The 18151-nt window shown below is 45.8% G+C and overlaps 1 protein-coding gene across 5 annotated transcripts in view; it reads right to left on the bottom strand.

Moving 5' to 3' along the window:
* Window positions 1-18151, bottom strand: part of celsr1a (cadherin EGF LAG seven-pass G-type receptor 1a) — a 58097-nt gene that overhangs the window by 5961 nt on the left and 33985 nt on the right. For all 5 annotated transcript variants that reach the window (XM_028953849.1, XM_028953848.1, XM_028953850.1 and 2 more), the window contains 20 exons: window positions 15989-16146; window positions 14458-14621; window positions 14231-14356; window positions 10757-10923; window positions 9849-10034; window positions 8886-8999; window positions 8565-8739; window positions 8312-8453; window positions 6973-7093; window positions 6599-6782; window positions 6245-6346; window positions 5724-5818; window positions 5341-5550; window positions 4448-4631; window positions 4065-4208; window positions 3808-3988; window positions 3067-3234; window positions 2863-2989; window positions 2341-2541; window positions 603-777 (listed from right to left, as the gene is read on the bottom strand). In XM_028953849.1, the coding sequence (XP_028809682.1) occupies window positions 603-777; window positions 2341-2541; window positions 2863-2989; window positions 3067-3234; window positions 3808-3988; window positions 4065-4208; window positions 4448-4631; window positions 5341-5550; window positions 5724-5818; window positions 6245-6346; window positions 6599-6782; window positions 6973-7093; window positions 8312-8453; window positions 8565-8739; window positions 8886-8999; window positions 9849-10034; window positions 10757-10923; window positions 14231-14356; window positions 14458-14621; window positions 15989-16146 (3124 nt within the window). The remainder of the gene's footprint in view (window positions 1-602; window positions 778-2340; window positions 2542-2862; window positions 2990-3066; window positions 3235-3807; window positions 3989-4064; window positions 4209-4447; window positions 4632-5340; window positions 5551-5723; window positions 5819-6244; window positions 6347-6598; window positions 6783-6972; window positions 7094-8311; window positions 8454-8564; window positions 8740-8885; window positions 9000-9848; window positions 10035-10756; window positions 10924-14230; window positions 14357-14457; window positions 14622-15988; window positions 16147-18151) is intronic.

Here is an 18151-nt window from a genome sequence, read left to right as displayed (position 1 = left end):
GCAATTTTAAGTCTAATCTGAATATGATTTATTATTGACAGTCATGCGCTGTCAATGCTACACTGAGGATATTAGACATTAGGGTATAAGACATTTATTATCTGCTCACTTACACCATGTAGGTCAGGATTATAGAACTGTGGGGTGCGAGTACACAAACTCAAACACAATTTCGAACTGATTTGAACACAATTTACATTCCTTGATAGCCACACACGACAATTTGTTGACCCCCATCCCAGATGACTTGCAAAGCAATGATTTGACTGCTTGGATCAAAACTTATTTATCAATTTATGCAATTGTTATGACTTTCTGGCACTGTCCACTAGGGGCAGTGGTGGCCTAGCGGGTAAGGAAACGTAATCATCCCAAACCACCAAGGTGCCACTGAGCAAACCACAAACTGCTCCCCGGGCGCCTGTCATGGCTGCCCACTGCTCACCAAGTGTGATGGTTGAAAGCAGAGGACACGTTTTCTTGTGTATAATTTGTTTGATGGAGTACATGATTTTGTGGGGACATTAACGGTTTTATTCCTGACTCATAATCACAGCGATTAATAATGTAGAAATTGTGCAGACGTGTCTGTGGTCTCTCACCCGTGATGATGGCAGGGATGCCCCAGCCGATGGCGTAGTAGAAGCGCATGTGTCCGTGGTTGATGTTGCGCACCTCGGTCAGCATGCGGTAGATGTGCAGCCCCTCCACGAACATCCAGGCGAACGTGCACATGTAGAAGTAGTGCAGGAGTATTGCAATCACCGTGCACATGAACTGGGGGAGCAGAGCATGTCGTCGGAAAATGGTTGGAGAGAGAGCTGTCAATCATTCATCCTGGCCCCCAGGCTGAGCTGCGCTGCCACGGCTGGAATGCACACCTTTCAAAGGGAAGCTGTCACGGGAATCCCCGCCCAACCCCTTCAAGCAGGCCGAGAGCGCTCGCCAAAGAAGGAGAGAACTTGAACACCTAAGCCCTGAGCCTCGGAAGGCGGAGAGGCTCACACACAGTAACCCCCAATGAATCAACTACGCCACCAAGTCACAAAAAGGCGATGACAGGAGAGCATGGGTGTTTCTTCTACTATCGAGGGCCCTGGGCAGAACCAAGCTGACCTTGAACCCCCGTTAATATCAGGATTCACGAAGGAGAGGATTCTGGGACGCGGAACTGGAATGAAGCTGCTCCTTACTCTTTACGGCGGCTCACGGATGCCAGTCAGAGCTTGCTTCCACCGCAAGCCCAGAGGGCCAGAAAACATCATTCACAGCCAAGGTGCATGAGATCTGCTTACATTACAGACACTATTAGCTGATGTTGGATCAACACGCCTCCTTCCAAGTTCGATTTTATTAGCAAAAACATGGGAAATTGGATACCAGACACCATCAGCTTCAGGCAGAGATCATCCGTGCTCCAACATTAAACGAATAAACGTCATCAAATATCACTGGGGTCTTCAAGCCCACAGCCATCGGCAATAAGGACACATTTTTCACTCAAATGTAATTGCTTGTGTGGGCTGTACTGTAAATCTCACAGGAAATTATCCAGAATTTGTGGAGACCATAAAACGCAGTCAGCATTTACTGTTACTGGCCTACAGGTCCTACAGATGGGTCAACAGAATGTAAAAGCACTTCAGCCTGCCTCAACATCTCACCTCCACTGCTGGCGTAACAGCAGCGGCCAAAACGTATAAAAGGCAAAAAATCACGGGTGTTGCAATCCTTGTTGATGCAGATTAACTTTCTGTCATTGCTATTAAATGGACTGCCTGGGGTAAATAAATACAACCTTTTCTTTCCAAGGGCTTCTCCTCCAAAATTTAATCCTTCCTGCCATAAGTGCTATGTGTGTGTGTGTGTGTGTGTGTGTGTCTTTAAACGAGTGTCTTTGTCAAGCATATATTCCTTTTTCTCAGTTAAAAGTCCGTGAGGAAGCGTGAGTCAGACCTGTCTGGGTCTCTTTCTCAGAGCACGTAAAGCAGAGCCTCTGGGTCAGAATTTCAGCAGCTAATCTCACCAATTTGTCAAAAGACACACAACGCCGTAATCCACATCCATCCAGACCAGACAATTAAAGTATTAAAGTCTTCGAAGTCTTCAATACATCATATAGGAAGACTCCAGTTGGGTGTTTTTTGGCCTTTTACAGTTTTAACCTTAGGCAGTTGCTCTCTTTACTATAAAGCCCAGCACTGTGGTTTAAACCAGTAAACAAAACTACATTTTCACACCGGCATAACCATTAATTAGCCCCAGGGAAATATTCTTTCCTTTTATATGATTTCATATTCTATTACAGAGTAGTTTACTGGTCCCAGCAGGTTCTCTTACCGGATTGTCGGTCTGATTGATGCCAATGAGGAAGACGAGTTCAGAGAAGAAAAGTGTGGCCACCAGGTTTTTATGGATGTTGTGCAGGTTGGAGCGCATCTTGTGAAGGATGGCCAGCAGGATGAAGGTGATGAGCAGTGCTACCAGAGAGGCCGACACTGTGGCGTAGGTGACGATCTTCAGTGGTAGGACGTCCCCGTGCTGGAGTCGGAGAATGGAAAATCCCAGACATAGTGAGCAAAACCTAGTAATGTCTGATCTGAAAGAACTTATTGTTCAGAAACGGGAAGGCGTGGTCTTAAAATCGCAGTAAAGATAAAAAAAAAATGCTAGATGGCACCAAATATGAAATTTGTATATGGGGCCGTCTTAAAATGTTGGCCAATACTTTAATCAGGTTAGAATATGAGTGACAACGCCTGGAGTGGGATGGGGAAGAGGGGGTCTTCTGTAATTGATACGTTTACTCCGTACACTGAGTGTCTATGTATCCTGTTGACCAGGAGGTTTGCATCACGTTACCTCTCGTTTGGAGACGTCCATGAGGACAGCGAAGCTGGTCATATGGTTACACTGGCAGCTGATGTGGGAGTCGTTCCTGGCGACCAGCTCGCAGCCTTTAGAGGACCAGGCACCGGCCCCACCAGCCCTGCAACACGCGGCTCAGTCAGCGCACAGGCAGGGAAACTTCATATAGGATCTGATATGAGATGATATGAGACATACGTTATGGAGTGGTTCCAGAACACACACACGGGCTTGGACCTCTCCTCCGTCTCCAGCAGGTTGTAGTCCAACAAAATGGGTTTCTCCAGAGGAACGGCGAGGGGCTCTCCCTCGCTGTGCACCGTGGCACTGACGATGGGCGTGTTGATGACCGGCCGCTTGGGCAGCCTACGCACGGAACACGGGGACGGTGAGAACAGGAGAACAGGCTGTGCAAAGCACACACCAACACACCACCCCCCTGTTTAGACTGGAGAAGTGAGGGGTGTGTGTGTGTGTACGTTCAGCCGTTCCCAGTTTAGAAACTGTCCAAAGGAAGATCTGTGACCTCATACAGTGTAGAGTACCAGCGGTGAGGCCAAATACCAAATATTTAGACACGTTCTATAGATGATATGGAGCCACATGATGTTTGTGTATTATTTCAGGAATCACTTATTATCAGAATGGTGTTATGCACATGGCCAGCGGGACAAAAAAGGACACATACACTACCAGCCAAACGCTTCAAAGGAAGAAATGGAAAACAAACTGTTTCCTGTTTTAGGCTCTTTAAAGCAGCAAATGTTTGCAATGTTGACAGCATTTTGAAGAGGAGGTGTGTCCAAACGTTTGACTGGCAGTGTGTGATGTTAGTTTAAAATATTTCTATTTTCAGTTGGTACGGTCCATCAGAGCATGTCAGCTTTCTACTTTTTCTGAGCACGTGAAACATTTGGATTCAGAGATGTGATGGTGCACCTCAGGCTGCGTCGGTCTGGGTCGTAGCGTTCGGGCAGGAGTTGCCCGAGTGAACGGTACACGATGACCACAGCCACCGGGAGCGCTCTGCTGTGGTCGGCGCTGCGTTTCTTCCTCTGAGACTGTGTGTGGTCTTCATCAGCACCAACTGTTTGGACAGAAGGCTCCTCTGTGGGGCGAGCTGAGCACAAATGAGCGAATGAGTTTAGTCCACGCCGAGAAGAAAGGGTCTCGGCAGTCACCGGAGATTTTTTTACCTTTACTCTCCACAGGCTTGAAGCTGAACTCTGGGAAAAGAACTGAGGATTTTAGGTCTTTGGGACAGACTTCCTGGATCTCCTGGAAACGAGGAATCTTGGTTTTGTCACTGATGGAGGAGTCCAGGTAATCCACAGCAATGACTGCAAAAGCGTAAAAACAGGCTCATTATTTCCAGTCTGCTGATTTCTTACTTCCACACATTTTCTTGGGTATTTCAGTTCTGTCACCTCTGAAGGAAAAGTATAACATTTTTATTTTTATTCCAACTGCATAGCGGGTCATTTCAAGACATTAAATTATGCATTATACTTTATGTTTGAAAATCTCCACAGGACTGTTAGACGGGTCAGATGCAGGGAGCGTCCCTGGCTGTACTCACTCATGTTATCGGTGATGATGGTGAAAGGTTTGAGGTAGGTGTTCCTCATGTTCCGGGACAGCGTGCTGGCGTACTCCTCAAAGTGGCGAAGAAGGTTCGCTGTGCCCCCCTCCGTTCGCTGGATTTGATCCCAGTGCTCCTTGTTGCTCGGGTCTAAGATGGCGCTGCCAACTCTGACAATGTTCTGGAGAATTCCGCCAAAAAACACTTTTACAAAGACACCCTGAGCAAAGCAACCACTCAACAGGTGAAATGCTCATTGTCTACAGGGGATTGTTAGACATGCGCAGTTCCAACCGATGTGCCAAGTTATTTTACTGACATGACTTCACACTGACGCCTACGTTCACAGTTATTAAGACAACATGTCCACAACTCAACAACTGCCTCAGTGCAGTGTTCACTATACACAATACTGAGTCAAACTGCAGGCTTCGAACGCGTCTTCAATTAATAAAAAATTCAATTAATAAAAAATTACCTGTTTTATGAGCAGAAAAAAAAACAGAAACAGGTGACATTTGCTAGATTTTACTTGTTGCAAGTGAATCGCTTTAATTTTTAAGCGTTCGTGCAGATATAACTTGCCTTTTAGGAAATGCTTCTGATGTTTTATTGGTGTCATATTGGTGTATGTGTGGAAAAACACAACATTTTATTGACAATATTCTTTACAATAGTCTTTAAACGCGATATTATATCGGTGGATGGAACGTGGTGGCCAAATCTGATATTTGACGGCACTGAGCATTGAGTGTTGCATCTAAAAATAACGAGGAAGTGTTTTGTATTGCAAATGAAGCGGCTGGATATAAAAGGTGACAGGAAAGTCAGCATCAGTAGAGGGTTGAAGAGAACGCGGTATATGATTGAGAGGGAATAAAGCGCCTCGCCTCGTTGAAGTCAGCGTCCTGTGTGGCAGCCAGCTCGAACCCCTGCTGCCGGCTCTCGTACTGCAGCACGTGCAGCATCAGCTGGAAGGCCGTCTTCACGTCCATGCCGTAGAACGTGTCCGTGTGGCTGGTGGCGTTGTGCAGCATGCCTGCGATTTCCTTGGACTTCCTGCCATCAAGGCGGGACTCGTTGCGGTTCAACTCGTCATTCTTCCGAGGAGAGATGAAAACAAGGACGCATAAGCCCACAATCCATGGTTATCATGAGATGTAAAATAAAAGATATTTATGTTTTTACTAAATTTGTTATGTTTCTATTTTAATGTATGCTTTAATGTGTAGATTACAGCAGGTTATTGTCTTTATCCAAAAGAAGACGCTACCATTTTTTTGAGCTGAGCGAAGGTGACTGTGGTGCAGTTGAAGAGGTCGGGAGGAAGCCATCCGTTCTCATCACTGCAGTGCCTGATCGCCGTTCCTTCGGACGGACACGATAACGGATAATCTTTACACACTCATCACGCTTCAGTCCCTGAACCTCACGGTCCTCAAATAGACTGATCTTTTGCATTGAAAGCTACTCTGTACACCATACAGTAGAGGGTGACATCTACTCAAAGACAAACGGAGATTAAGAAGGTCACATGCTACCAATTAGTTGTCACACACAGAAGCTGAATAACTGTGTATTTGAGGACATGTAATGGGCTGCTTCCTCAATGTGAAGGCCCAGTTAATGAGAGGAACTCTGCAGAGGAGGGTGTCTGTGATGCAGAGCGGCTCCGAGCCAGACTGCTGTCTAGATTTCTCCATTTTCTCTTTCCTAACAGTTTACTGCTCTCACTTTGCAAAACCTTATTCCAAACCTGATCCTGTTCTGGAATATTACCGCAGTTCCACTCACCAACGGACCCTTTGGGACAGTTTGTGGCAGCCGGACGGCCGAACATGGTCTTTGGCCACCAGATTCCTGCATCGAAGGCCTTGGGGCAGCCTTCATATACAACTGCACAGACAGATGTCAGAACAATTTATTACCTTCAATTACTAGGACAGCTCTTAAAGTGGAACATGAAGTATGGCAAAAGATGCATGGTAAAACCAACCTGACTAACATTTCAATTCAAATGAATGCAACTGCAACATGAATTGCAGAACTATAAAAAAAACTAAAATAGAGAATACATAGAGAAGTTCTATAATGACAGAGGTTTTTTTATGTTTAAGGGTGAGTCTGGTGAAAAAAGAAGCTACGGACCTTCACATCCAGTTGAAGTCACCTCTGCAAACGGGCTGTCACAGCGATTGCACTGCCGCCCGATGACCCCGCCCCTGCAGGAGCACTGTCCAGTCTCGGGGTCACAGGTGCGAGAGGTGGATCCCAGTGGGAAGCAGTCACATGGATAACAGGTGTCACTGTCCTTGGGCCTGTAGTAGTTGTCCTACAGAGCGAGACAGACAGCGGCGCTTTAACGGGTCTGATTACGAGGCCTGCATAATTAGCAAGAGTCATGTGACTCGGCTGAGGGGAAGAATGAAAATGCGCTGGCCTGCAGTTACCCGCAACACAGGGTAACCACAGCAACCACGGCTCTAAAAGGCTATGCAAATTTCAGCGGATGCATCTCTTACCTTACAGCGGCACTCGCCCGTGGTCTTGTTACAGTCTGGGTTGAATCCTCGGCTGGCATCGCAGTCGCAGGGGCCACACACAGGGCTGCCCCACCACCCACGAGCGCACGGCTTCTCCACCCTGGCAGGGAACGCATCCGCATGTTAACCACAGCTAGTAACAATAAGCAGCACTCAGACACCAAATACTAAAAAAAATGTTGTAGAAACACTGTGTTTTAAAAGCAACATTACTTACATCTTGGTTATGAATTAAAAAGAAAAGATCTTCTGACAGAAAGTGTTTATGCAGATGTTTAGGTTCTGGGTGAGCAGGTAAAAAGTTACAAAATGAGTTTTGCCGATCCTGAGCTAGAGAGTGGCAGCTAGGTGCTTAATGACTGCTGGAATGGTGCAAAGTAGGTTTGTGGGATGCTGTAGTCACAATAAGAAGATAAAGGTATTTTGTCTACTGATCCCTCCGGGGGTGGGAAATTATCCCATTTATCTCTCAGAAAATCCATGGCACCCAGTGGAAAGGAAAAGGCCAATGAAATTGAGATTTCTTTACACAAGCACCCCCCCTTTACCCACTGTGAGAAACGGTAATAAAAGAACACTTTATAGCTTATGGGATGACTTTATGTCCTAATATGGGAAAGGCCACACCGAGTCTGTGATCAGGGTGTGGTTGCTTGTGCGCAGTGCAAGAGCCTTTAGCATTAAAGATGTTATTGGCCTTAAACATCCAGGCTCCCAGAGGGCAGCCAAATTCTTTTCAACAATAAAAGACAGCTCTACAGCAGCAACTAGGCCATCCGCAAACTTGGCTGCTCTGAGTCTGTCCTACTGTTCTGATCTAAGAGCAGAAGCTACAGAGAACTACTGACCCCACACCAGCAGCTCACGGCAAAATGAATTCCCATTCTCTGGGATTCATTCCATGCACTATAATTTTTTTCAATAATACACAGTATTATTTTGTTTTGAGGACCTGAGGTAAACTCTTGAGCTCTGAGCCTATGACAAACTGAGAAAACTTAACAAATCAAATATGATAGTTTAGTTCTATACTAGCACCCGGGATCCAGTAGTATGATGCACTGGAATCACACCAACATTGGCGCCTGTCCCTACGGGTGAAGGGCTTTTTTTCCCTGAATTACAGAGAAACTGTACCAGCACACAGATCTTAGGTGATTAATATTACTATACAGATGCTCCATCTCAAACGACCCGTTAGCACCAAAGCCCACTGCAGTTTGTATGATACGATGCATGTGATGAAATAATGCAGAGTGCAGCGTTATTACACTAATGAAGCCTGCGCGGTCTCAGAGGGGCAAACCCAGCGACGTACTTGTTCTCACAGTACTGGCCATAGTAGTTCTGCCCGCACTCGCACGTGTAGCCATGTGAGGAACTGGGCTTCCGAATGCAGGTGGACACGTGTTCACAGGGGTTGAGGTGGCAGGCATCGATGCAGTCTTTCCCGAAGAATCCTGAGGATAAGAGAAATAAAGAGTGCTGAGCATAAGCAAAATAAACATTAAGAGGAGTCCAGACGGAAGGATTTGAAATAGATGACAGAATTGTGACATTAGTCATATTACCAGGGTCACACACACAGGTGTGTGCGCTCCAGTCGTCGCTGCAGTGGCTGTTTTCGGGACAGTTGTTGGAGTCACAGGGGTCGGCCACGTCACAGCCTTCCTCCACCCGGATCTTCTGGCCCTGCTGCATGTTGATGTTGGCTGTGTTGGTGGAGGTCTCCCCCATGCGCACACCCTGTGTGTCATGCAGAAATAGATTTTGTCACTGAAATGCTGAATGTGTCACGTGAACATGTATGGAGGAACCCGTGCAGCAGTGTTTGCTCAGTTAATAAAAAGTACCGGATGAGGATGAGGCAGGGCGGGCGGTGCAGCACTTACCTGCATGCAGCCCTGAAACCCATGCAGGACTGCGTTGTGCTTCGCTGGCAGACCACCAATGAACAGGGACTTCACCCTCACACCAGGCAGCTCATTCCCAATCTCAACGTCCTTCTGTGGGAAAAATGAACAAACCCTTCAGTGTCTAAAAGACCCCATATAAGAACCCCATATATAAACTGAAAGAAAATCTTAACAATACTAATCTCAACCCAATAAATCTTGAAACTGCTCTTTATAATTTTCCTTATTGTCACAATGGATTTTCTGTGACAATCTTGAAAGTGAAGTGAAAGTGAAGCAATTGTCATTGTGAAACACTGCAACACAGCACACAGTGACAACCAAATGTGTCCTCTGCATTTAACCATCACCCTTGGTGAGCAGTGGGCAGCCATGACAGACGCAGCGTGTGGCACCTCAGTGGCACCTTGGCGGATTGGGATTCGAACTGGCAACCTTCTGATTACGGGGCCGCTTCCTTGGGGTTGAGGTTATAGGCCAGAAATTGACATCACACCAATATATGAATGTTAAATGTAAAGAATTGTAGCTTTAGTAACAATAAACAAGTGTTTTAAATGTGTCCTCGAGTCCCACAGCCATGTCACTGTCACATGACTGGACCAAGATGTGCAGCATATTACAACTAGGGACTTAATGAGTTATAAGATAAAGATAAAGATAGCTAAAGATAAAACTGATCAAAAAACTTTTTAAAGATAAAAAATGTATTGTTTGTGACAGCTCTGTCACCATGGTGGTAGTAGCCTAGTGGGTAAGACACTTGCCTATGAACCAGAAGACAAGGAAATAACAGGTTCAAAGTTCACCATTATTACCATTTGACCCTAAGTGTCCCCCGGTGGGACTGTCCCTGTAACTACCGATTATAATTTACTCCTGGTAAGGGTGTCTGATAAATGCCATAAATATTCATTATGGGTTCTGATAGGACCTTACCTTAAAGACGTCATAATCAAGGGAGACACTGGCGATGTACTTGATGTCTTTGCCATCTTTACTGCTCTTCATTTCCACAAGTACATGGTGCCATTCCCCGTCATTCACTCGGACCTCTGGGAAATCCAGGAGCGCTACTAGTGTTAGACCCAGGAAAACCTCAAAGCGCACATGCATGTTGTTTAGCTGCAGAAAGAAAATCAATAAATAAAGAATACCTTTGTGTTCCTGCACTCTTGCATGTACTGGGTTTGGTCCTATAGGTTCAGACACTGCTATATAATATATATATATTATAATATATAAACCACATATGATTTTTTAAAAAAGATATACAAGATTATACATAATACAAACTGTGAGACACGCCCCCAGTCCCGGATGCCCGATTATGTGGGGCTGTAATCAGTATTTACCACCGTTCTTCTGCCACAGGTTATACACTGTGCTGACACGATCATCTATCACTGGGCCACAGGACAGACTGGTTTGCGGTGTGGGTGTGATTGTGCATCTGGAAGTTGCTTGTATTAGGTGTGTGCAGGTATTACGGTGCAGAGTGCGAGAGCGAATGAACCCAAGTGCGGTATGTGAACGCAAGACAGCAGAAGCTGCAAAAGACCACCGGTGTCAGCTTTCACGTGAGCGCGTCCTGCACAGTAATGAAGGATCTTGGGAGATGAGAGGAGGTGGACAGGGACGTGGGATCAGGCTTATTTAGGGTTGAGAAGAGAGCAGGAGCCGAGTCGAGTTGGCAGAAAAATCGATACAACGACTGAACGCAGAGCACCTGTCTCATTAAATGCCAAATGTCATCCGGTTTCGCGTTTGTGACAGTCCCGTCACCGGAGCCACGTGACAGTGTGTGTGTGTGTGTGTAAAGGTTTGCGTATATGTAACATGCTCACCAGCAGGTTGACTTTGGACAGTTCTCCAGCGTTGGCCTGCAGCAAGGTGCCGCTGCTCTGTCTGGTGCGGAACATCAGGCCTATGTACCAGGGCACGGCGATGGTGATGTCAGGCTCCGCCCATGACACCATGGCGTAGCCATCAAAGTACTGCGGGGCAGGCATGGCTGCGAAATAAAGGCCAGCTTTTTTAATTCAGTGTCACCCGGCCACGTACAAAAACAACAAAAGTTAAACTGAAAGTGAAGTGATTGTCATTGTGAAACACTGCAGCACGGTGACAAAACAAAACGTGTCCTCTGCTTTTAACCATCACCCTTGGTGAGCAGTGGGCAGCCATGACAGGCGCCCGGGGAGCAGTGTGTGGGGACGGTGCTTTGCTCAGTGGCACCTCAGTGGCACATTGGCGGCTCGCGATTCGAACCGGCAACCTTTCTGATTACGGGTCCTTTTCCTTAACCGCTAGGCCACCACTGCCCCAAGACACCATAATTTTGCCGAAGAGATCAGAATCTTGGGCAAGCAAGCAAAAATTCTCATTGAAACATAAGACCACCAGTCCTGCAGCATTGTTTTGGCATTAAAAAGTACATTTCATGGCCCAGGCGCAACCAATGCAGTGTCATCACTCAAGTCCCCTGGCGATTTTTTTCCACGGACGCACAAAGACTGCAATTACCTGGAAAAACACGGCACGGAGGAAAAAGGAAAAAAGAGAGAGAGAGAAATGGGCTGTGAATCTGGCAGCTGTTCAGTAATACGTTCTTCTTACTCACTCAACCTCGCAATCTGGTAAACTTTAACAAGCCTTAGCCTCCGATACGGAATACGGAATGACCGGTCCTGATAAGAAACAAGCACCACAAATAACCAGGGCTGCTGGGGTGAGGTAGTGACTAAGTTCAGATTACATTCAGAATACATATAAAATACATTCTTGAGGTTTTCTTATTTTCGAGAAACGTGTGACATGTAAGATGAACTGAATACTGAAACCTCTGGAAATAAACATATAGTGGCCCCAACTGTTAATTAAAAAGTCATAAATGCCTGCTGATGCATTAAAACCATCAGTGATGTCATCGTCCAGTGAACATCATTAACCATCGGAGAGCTGCTGGCGGTGGACCGTCATCTCTCCGCTGCTGTCCAAGTCAGATACTCTTTCTAGGCTTTGTGCAGCACAGACACCTTGGCAGCTTAAAGACGCTTTCATCCTGTTTGGAAGCTCGCCACAGCTGGGGAGATTCAGGCTTATCTTCTTACAGCTACTGACAAACAATGAGGAGAGATGACATTCGACTCGCTCATCACACGGACCTAAAACACTGCCGGCTCTCAGGCCAGAGTGTTCCACCAATATCTTTCTGAGAGGAAAATGGCATTGATGACATGAAGAACCTTCAGGGAAGTTTGTATGATGATCTTAGAACTAATATGAAACTACTAAACATGTTTTAAAATAGTTTTTTAGTTACCATCATATGTTTTGCCATGAATATTATGGCTGCCCACATTTCGTTGTGTCGCCGTGTGCTGTGCTGCAGTGTTTCACAATGAAAATCACTTCACTTTCACTTTATGAACTATTTACTTTGCAGAATCATACTGAATGTAGATTATAGATTATTTGGGATACATTTGAGAACAATGCTTCTGAATGCGATAAAATTTGTAGTGTGTTTCAGAGAACTACAAAATTAGACACTGAAATGATAAGATAACAAGAGGAACAGAGGGAATACTGTACTCTTTCAAGACAATTATTTTGCAATTGAAAAACTTTTTTGTTCCAGTGTTACTGTTGCAGTTGAGTGTTTTTGTCAATGAAATATCTTTGTCAACGAACCTCTATAACATGATGGAAACAAAACGAGATATAAGTGCTGGTCATGTGATGATAACTATAACAGAATATATCATGTAATATTGTTGACGAATAAAAATGAGACTTAAGAGACTGAAGTGATTGTCATTGTGAAACACAGCACAGCACACGGCGCATACAACGGAATGTGTCCTCTGCTTTTAACCGGTGCCGCTGAGCAAAGCATCGTCCCCACACACTGCTCCCCGGGCACCTTTCATTACTGCCCACTGGAGTACACCAATGTGGTGTACAAAATGTAAACTATACTAAAATATCTCTTCATTCTTGTCAACGAAATAAAGATGAGACGTTATTCCCTTTCATTTAGTTGCATTATTATTATACACCCAGTTGCACTGATGACAAGACTTCCGAAATCCCCGTTTGCGCATTATTTAGATTTCAGAATGCTTGTGGTGGAACATACATATATGGTGGTAGGTTATCAGATGGCTGGGACGAAACTACCTTAGGACACATTTTTCTTTACAATGAAGTGGAAAAGAACAAGGAATTTGTGGTTGAGATACACCGTCAGACATGCGACCACTGGAATGGATGTAGAGTCTTATTGAGTCTATAAGGTATCAACAGTAAGATAACCTTGTTTTATTTGTGAAATGGGTTTGACTAAAAGAAAATGCCATTTTTCTTTATTAAACGACTAGGTACTTTAAGAATTGCATTCAAACTTGACCAGACTAAAATACTGTAAATAGATGTGACTAATAATAATAAAATCTAAAAAAACAACCATATTACACTTATGAATTTAAACAGAATGCTGCCATTTTAAAGGCCTTTATATAATTTGAATAGATTTCTAAAATGTTGCATATTCTCAAATATTTGATGGCTTAATTCCATGGAGAGAAATAAGGAAAGTACTAAAAGACTTTTATTACTATGGAGTTTATAGACAGCTTTAACCCCTTCCTCCCAACTCACCATAAAATGCACTACAAGCACACAAAACTATCATTAACATCCTGTTCTACACACACACACACACACACAAACACACGCACACTCATCAATCAGTCAGCAGAGATCTCAGTGTGCAACCTGGTTTAAAGCTCGCCCCCCCTCTCCGACCGTGACTCCAGCGTGAGTCAGACAGCTGCAACAGCTGCGGCCTGGACAACAATTGCGGGCTGAACAAGTCACCGTTTTAAGGGACAATGCCGAGATACGCGGTGGATTCGCCTTTTCCAATTTTTTGCGTACAACGAAGAAGAAAGCAGCGCTTCATGGTCCTTGTTGTGTATCTTTTCCACGTGGTGTGAAATGGGTTGGGTTTAGCATGTGTGTAAGAACCACTTGCCCTTCATTGTTAAGCGACTAAGCATGACCGAAGATCCTCTAGATACAAAAAGAGAGACGTCTGTTGAAATTCCTGTGTTTGTGTGTGTGTGTGTGTGCGTGCCCGCATGCGGTTTATGTTATGTTATGATTTCTTGAGCTGATTGTGTGAGGATGTGAGGAAGCAGGCGCTGGGGTTAATGCTGCTGGGCTTCCTGCGGGGGGAACACCTCTCAGATATCACCATCACGGCAGGAGTCCATTTCAGCAACACATACACAGAAACACAGTAGACAACCTACCGTGTTCACAGTTCTTGCCCCCGTAGCCCAGCGGACAGTCGCAGGAGTAGGTGCCCCATTTGTTCTCGCAGTGGCCGCCATTTTGACAAATGTTCTTGGTGCAGAAATTGGCCTTGGCCTTACAGCCTTCACAGGGGTGAAAAAAAATCACATTATAAACACATCAATCGTTTAAAAATGAACACAGCTACAGATTACAAATGGCAAAGCCGTCTGAAGTGACCAACCTGCTTCGGTGCCGTTGTTGGCAATGAAGCTGGCCATGTCCATCGGCTTGCTGTCGATGGTGAGGTTTCTCATGCAGCCCTTAAAGTCCCGATTCTGCACAGGAAAGTCTTCTGGAAGGTTGGGAACGCCCCCCAGCAGCAACGGGCCAGTGAGATCCAGAGACCTGATAGGAAAACAGAAAGTCATTAAAATGACTTTATATGGAAGATTCCACTGGACTCAACATGATACTAAAAAAAGAGTCGATGGGATGGGTAACAGTTAAAAAGCCAGAGAACTAAGTTAAGTGGGGTCATGTTAAGTTAACTAGGGTCATGTTACCTAGTGGGCTGCATATTTGTTTCCAGTTTAACATGGTTTTTGTAAGGAACTGTTGTCAAAATGTGATAATAAGCTGGTGATGATCCATATTACATCAGACATGGCTTTATTAATGGTGGTGATGATATGTAGGATGTAAGTTAACTCTGCTGTGTGTGGCAGAGCAAGTATCATCAGGAATCGTATTTAATGGGCACCCAACCCATTAGATGGCTTTGAATTAGAAAAGGTTTTGCACCCCTGTTCTAAAGAACTTTCCTGGGTTCTGTGTATGGCATCCAACCTAAAAAAAAACCCTGCAGAAATGAGCTTGGGACCTCCAGTACGCCCCACAGTAGCTCCACCGCTCCCCAGGACAGGTCACACACAGAGACTCTCTGAATTGGGGTTAGACGGCTAAAGGGTCGTCTGTCACATGCCTCCGTTATCCAAACAGGAAAGTCTCGGCGACTCTGCCGTATCCTGAACACGTCAAAGCCCGTTTAATGAACGACACAGCAGACTTCTGGGGGGAATGGCAAGCCGCTTACGAGAGCAAGCCTCTTGTAATTCTCACATCAAACGGCGTGCTGCTTTAAGGGTTTAGACCCTGACCCAGTATCCTTCACAGCCAAAGCAGTGGGCACACATGTTTACAGACCTGATCCAGCCGGGCACAAAGCTGCCCATTGAGTGTGTGTTTAGCGGGGTGCAGCTTTTGATTGGCAGTGTAATGCGTTTTAATTATGCATGAATGCATACATATGACTGCTGGGACTGGAGAGCCGTGTGCAGGTAATGACGGAGGCTCAAGGCACCCTGGGATACGAAGCAGGTCAGGTCTTATATCACGGTGGCAGAACAGGTTCCATTCGCCCAAGGGTGTTTTGCGGTTCCTTTTGATGTTTATGCTATTTTGTTTCTAGTCCAGAACAGGTTCCGGCATGCTTACTTATATCTTAAACGCTTCTCACGTTTGGCTCCTCGGGTTTTGGACAGAGAGACAATTAGTGCAAGGGATTTCAGACAGATAAGACTTTCAGGGCTTTGTGGGGCTTTTTTGGCATGAAGACGCACCAGAAAGGCAGAGCAAATTGGGAAAGAGGGTAATCTCTGTGGTTTTAACCGGGTACAACGTGCCTCAGGTCATGCAGTTTGTATTTCAGGCCTTCAGAACTGACAAGGTTTCCAAGGTGAACATGCAGCGCAGTGCAGGTCGGGAGAACTCACTTCTTTGGGCCGGTCTGGGTGCCCTGTGCAGCGCACGAGTAGTTTCCAATCACGCTGCCGAAGCGCACCGCCATGGCAATGTCGCAGTCGTCCACGGCAACCACTGCCACCTTTTCCCCAGACGGCCCATGAGGTATACCCAGGCGACCGATGTTGGGCTGCAAGCAGAAGGAGAGGTCACAGTGGAACATGTGTGCAACACCCCACAGGTTTATTCCTATATTTTCATCTGCAATAAACTAGGTTATGGCGGAAATGCACACGCACAGTGACTGTCTGGTGCTGGAGCAAGCAAACAAAAAAGGCCTGTTATGAACGCTAATCTCTTATATTTAGCTACAGATTGCGACAATCAGATTATTTCTAACGTCTAATCAATTGCAAACATTTTTCCTGCACGTCAGGGGCTCAATTTTTTCTCTCTCTCTCTCTCTAAAAGCTTATTCCCTGAAATATTCGCAAGTTGGTTTCAATAACAATGGCAATTTTCTCACGCCGCTCTCGACTCGGCTGAAGATCGGGAGATTACGTTCAAAGGGGACAGAGGTGGCACCCCGGATCATGCGCGATGGCCGCGGAGAGGGAGCATGGGGGTTCACTGTTCCCCTCGCCACACGTCATCACGCCTTTCCTCAAAACAGTGACTGTCGGGGTGAAGAGACCGTGAGAGGAAGCTTACAAGCGGGAAAAATTAGAAGTCCGGACACTCCCGGGGCGGCACAGTTTCCGCGACACGGCTTCCATTTATCTGGCCACGCCTAAAGCCCCGCCCATCCTCCAGCGTTCACTTTTTTCCACTTGCTATCTATCCAAACAGGGCCACTTCAAACACATTTCTCTCTTTTTCCTTTCCCCGTTTTCCAAACACAAACGCTACATCTCTGCCTCCCTTCCTCACTTCATCGAGGGCGTGGCCAGAGAGCGGAGTGCATCTGGAGCTGGGGTTAAATGATTTGTGATGGTACCAACCTTGTGGTGATTTGGCCACTCTGGGACTGGCACAGGGAGATTTATCCATGAATATATTTAGTTCGGCGGCTCTGAGCCCTGCACACTGAGCAGAAAGCCAGATAGCAGCGCGGTCGCCGTTTCCTGACGGACCGGCCCACGCCATGCCTCAGTGGTGAGATTCCTTCCTTTTTCAAGCTCTTAACGGGGAAATGACCAGCGCCGAAATCCCATTAAACCTCCTGGGCCTCTGCCAAGCCATTATACAAAAGGAGAGGGGGGAGAAGCAGGAGAGAAAGTGCCGGGCTTTCATTAAATCCGGCTACAGGCCCGCAGCCCCCAGCAGAGGAACCCTTATTGCGGCGGGAGCTTCAGGGAACACCTGCTTCTTCTTTTCCCCGGGGGTCGGGACAGCGCTGACAGATAAACACGGGCCGCAGTCCACACCTTGAGCGAGAGCGGGAGAGTTTCTCCGTACGCGGACCACAAAGCCGCGGCGCTCCCATACACACACACACACACACACACAGCTCTCCAGAGGAAACCGTATACACACGACACACTTGCACAAAGATATCCAACCTGTAGTCACAAACGCCTGGAACATAACAAAATGGCCGTGCTGGAACAGAGCTGCTCCTTCAACTCCTTACTATTTAACAAAAAAAAAGTCAGAGGACCAAGTAGCTCAATAAAATTGCTGAAGATATGCTGCAAAAACACACCTTATACACCTCATAGGCAATGTTTGAAATGTGGCAGTTTATCCACATAACTGCCACAACAATATTAATTATATTGTATTGTATTCATTCACTAATCTCTCAAATATTTATCTCAACCGCGGTCTGCAGTAAAAAAAGAAACTCACAGCTCACTGCCAACCCAGGAAGAAATACAAGCGCTATCTGGAGCAGCATCTCGAGACGGGAGAGATAAGAAACACATTCCTCCAGAGATATTAATGGGAATATTTACTCTTATCTGGTCGAGAGATTCAAAACCTTGCAGTCTGGAATGTGGTGATAACACCAATAAAGGTTTATTTTAACACAGAACAGGCTATTTAAAACAGGGAGGATTCTGAAGTGCCTGCATTAAAAGAACGTCTGAAAAAAAAAAAAGAAAAAAAAAGGAACTTTTTCCTACCGGAGGTAGGAGGTGTTCTGATTTTGCAGTGAACCGACCCAAAAGCAGCTGATAATTCTAAATATT

This window comes from Denticeps clupeoides, chromosome 15, assembly GCF_900700375.1.
Source record: "Denticeps clupeoides chromosome 15, fDenClu1.1, whole genome shotgun sequence".
Classification (NCBI taxonomy): Eukaryota; Metazoa; Chordata; class Actinopteri; order Clupeiformes; family Denticipitidae; genus Denticeps; species Denticeps clupeoides.
The sequence above is the reverse complement of the archived record's forward strand: the minus strand, read 5'-3'. Positions and strand labels throughout refer to the sequence as shown.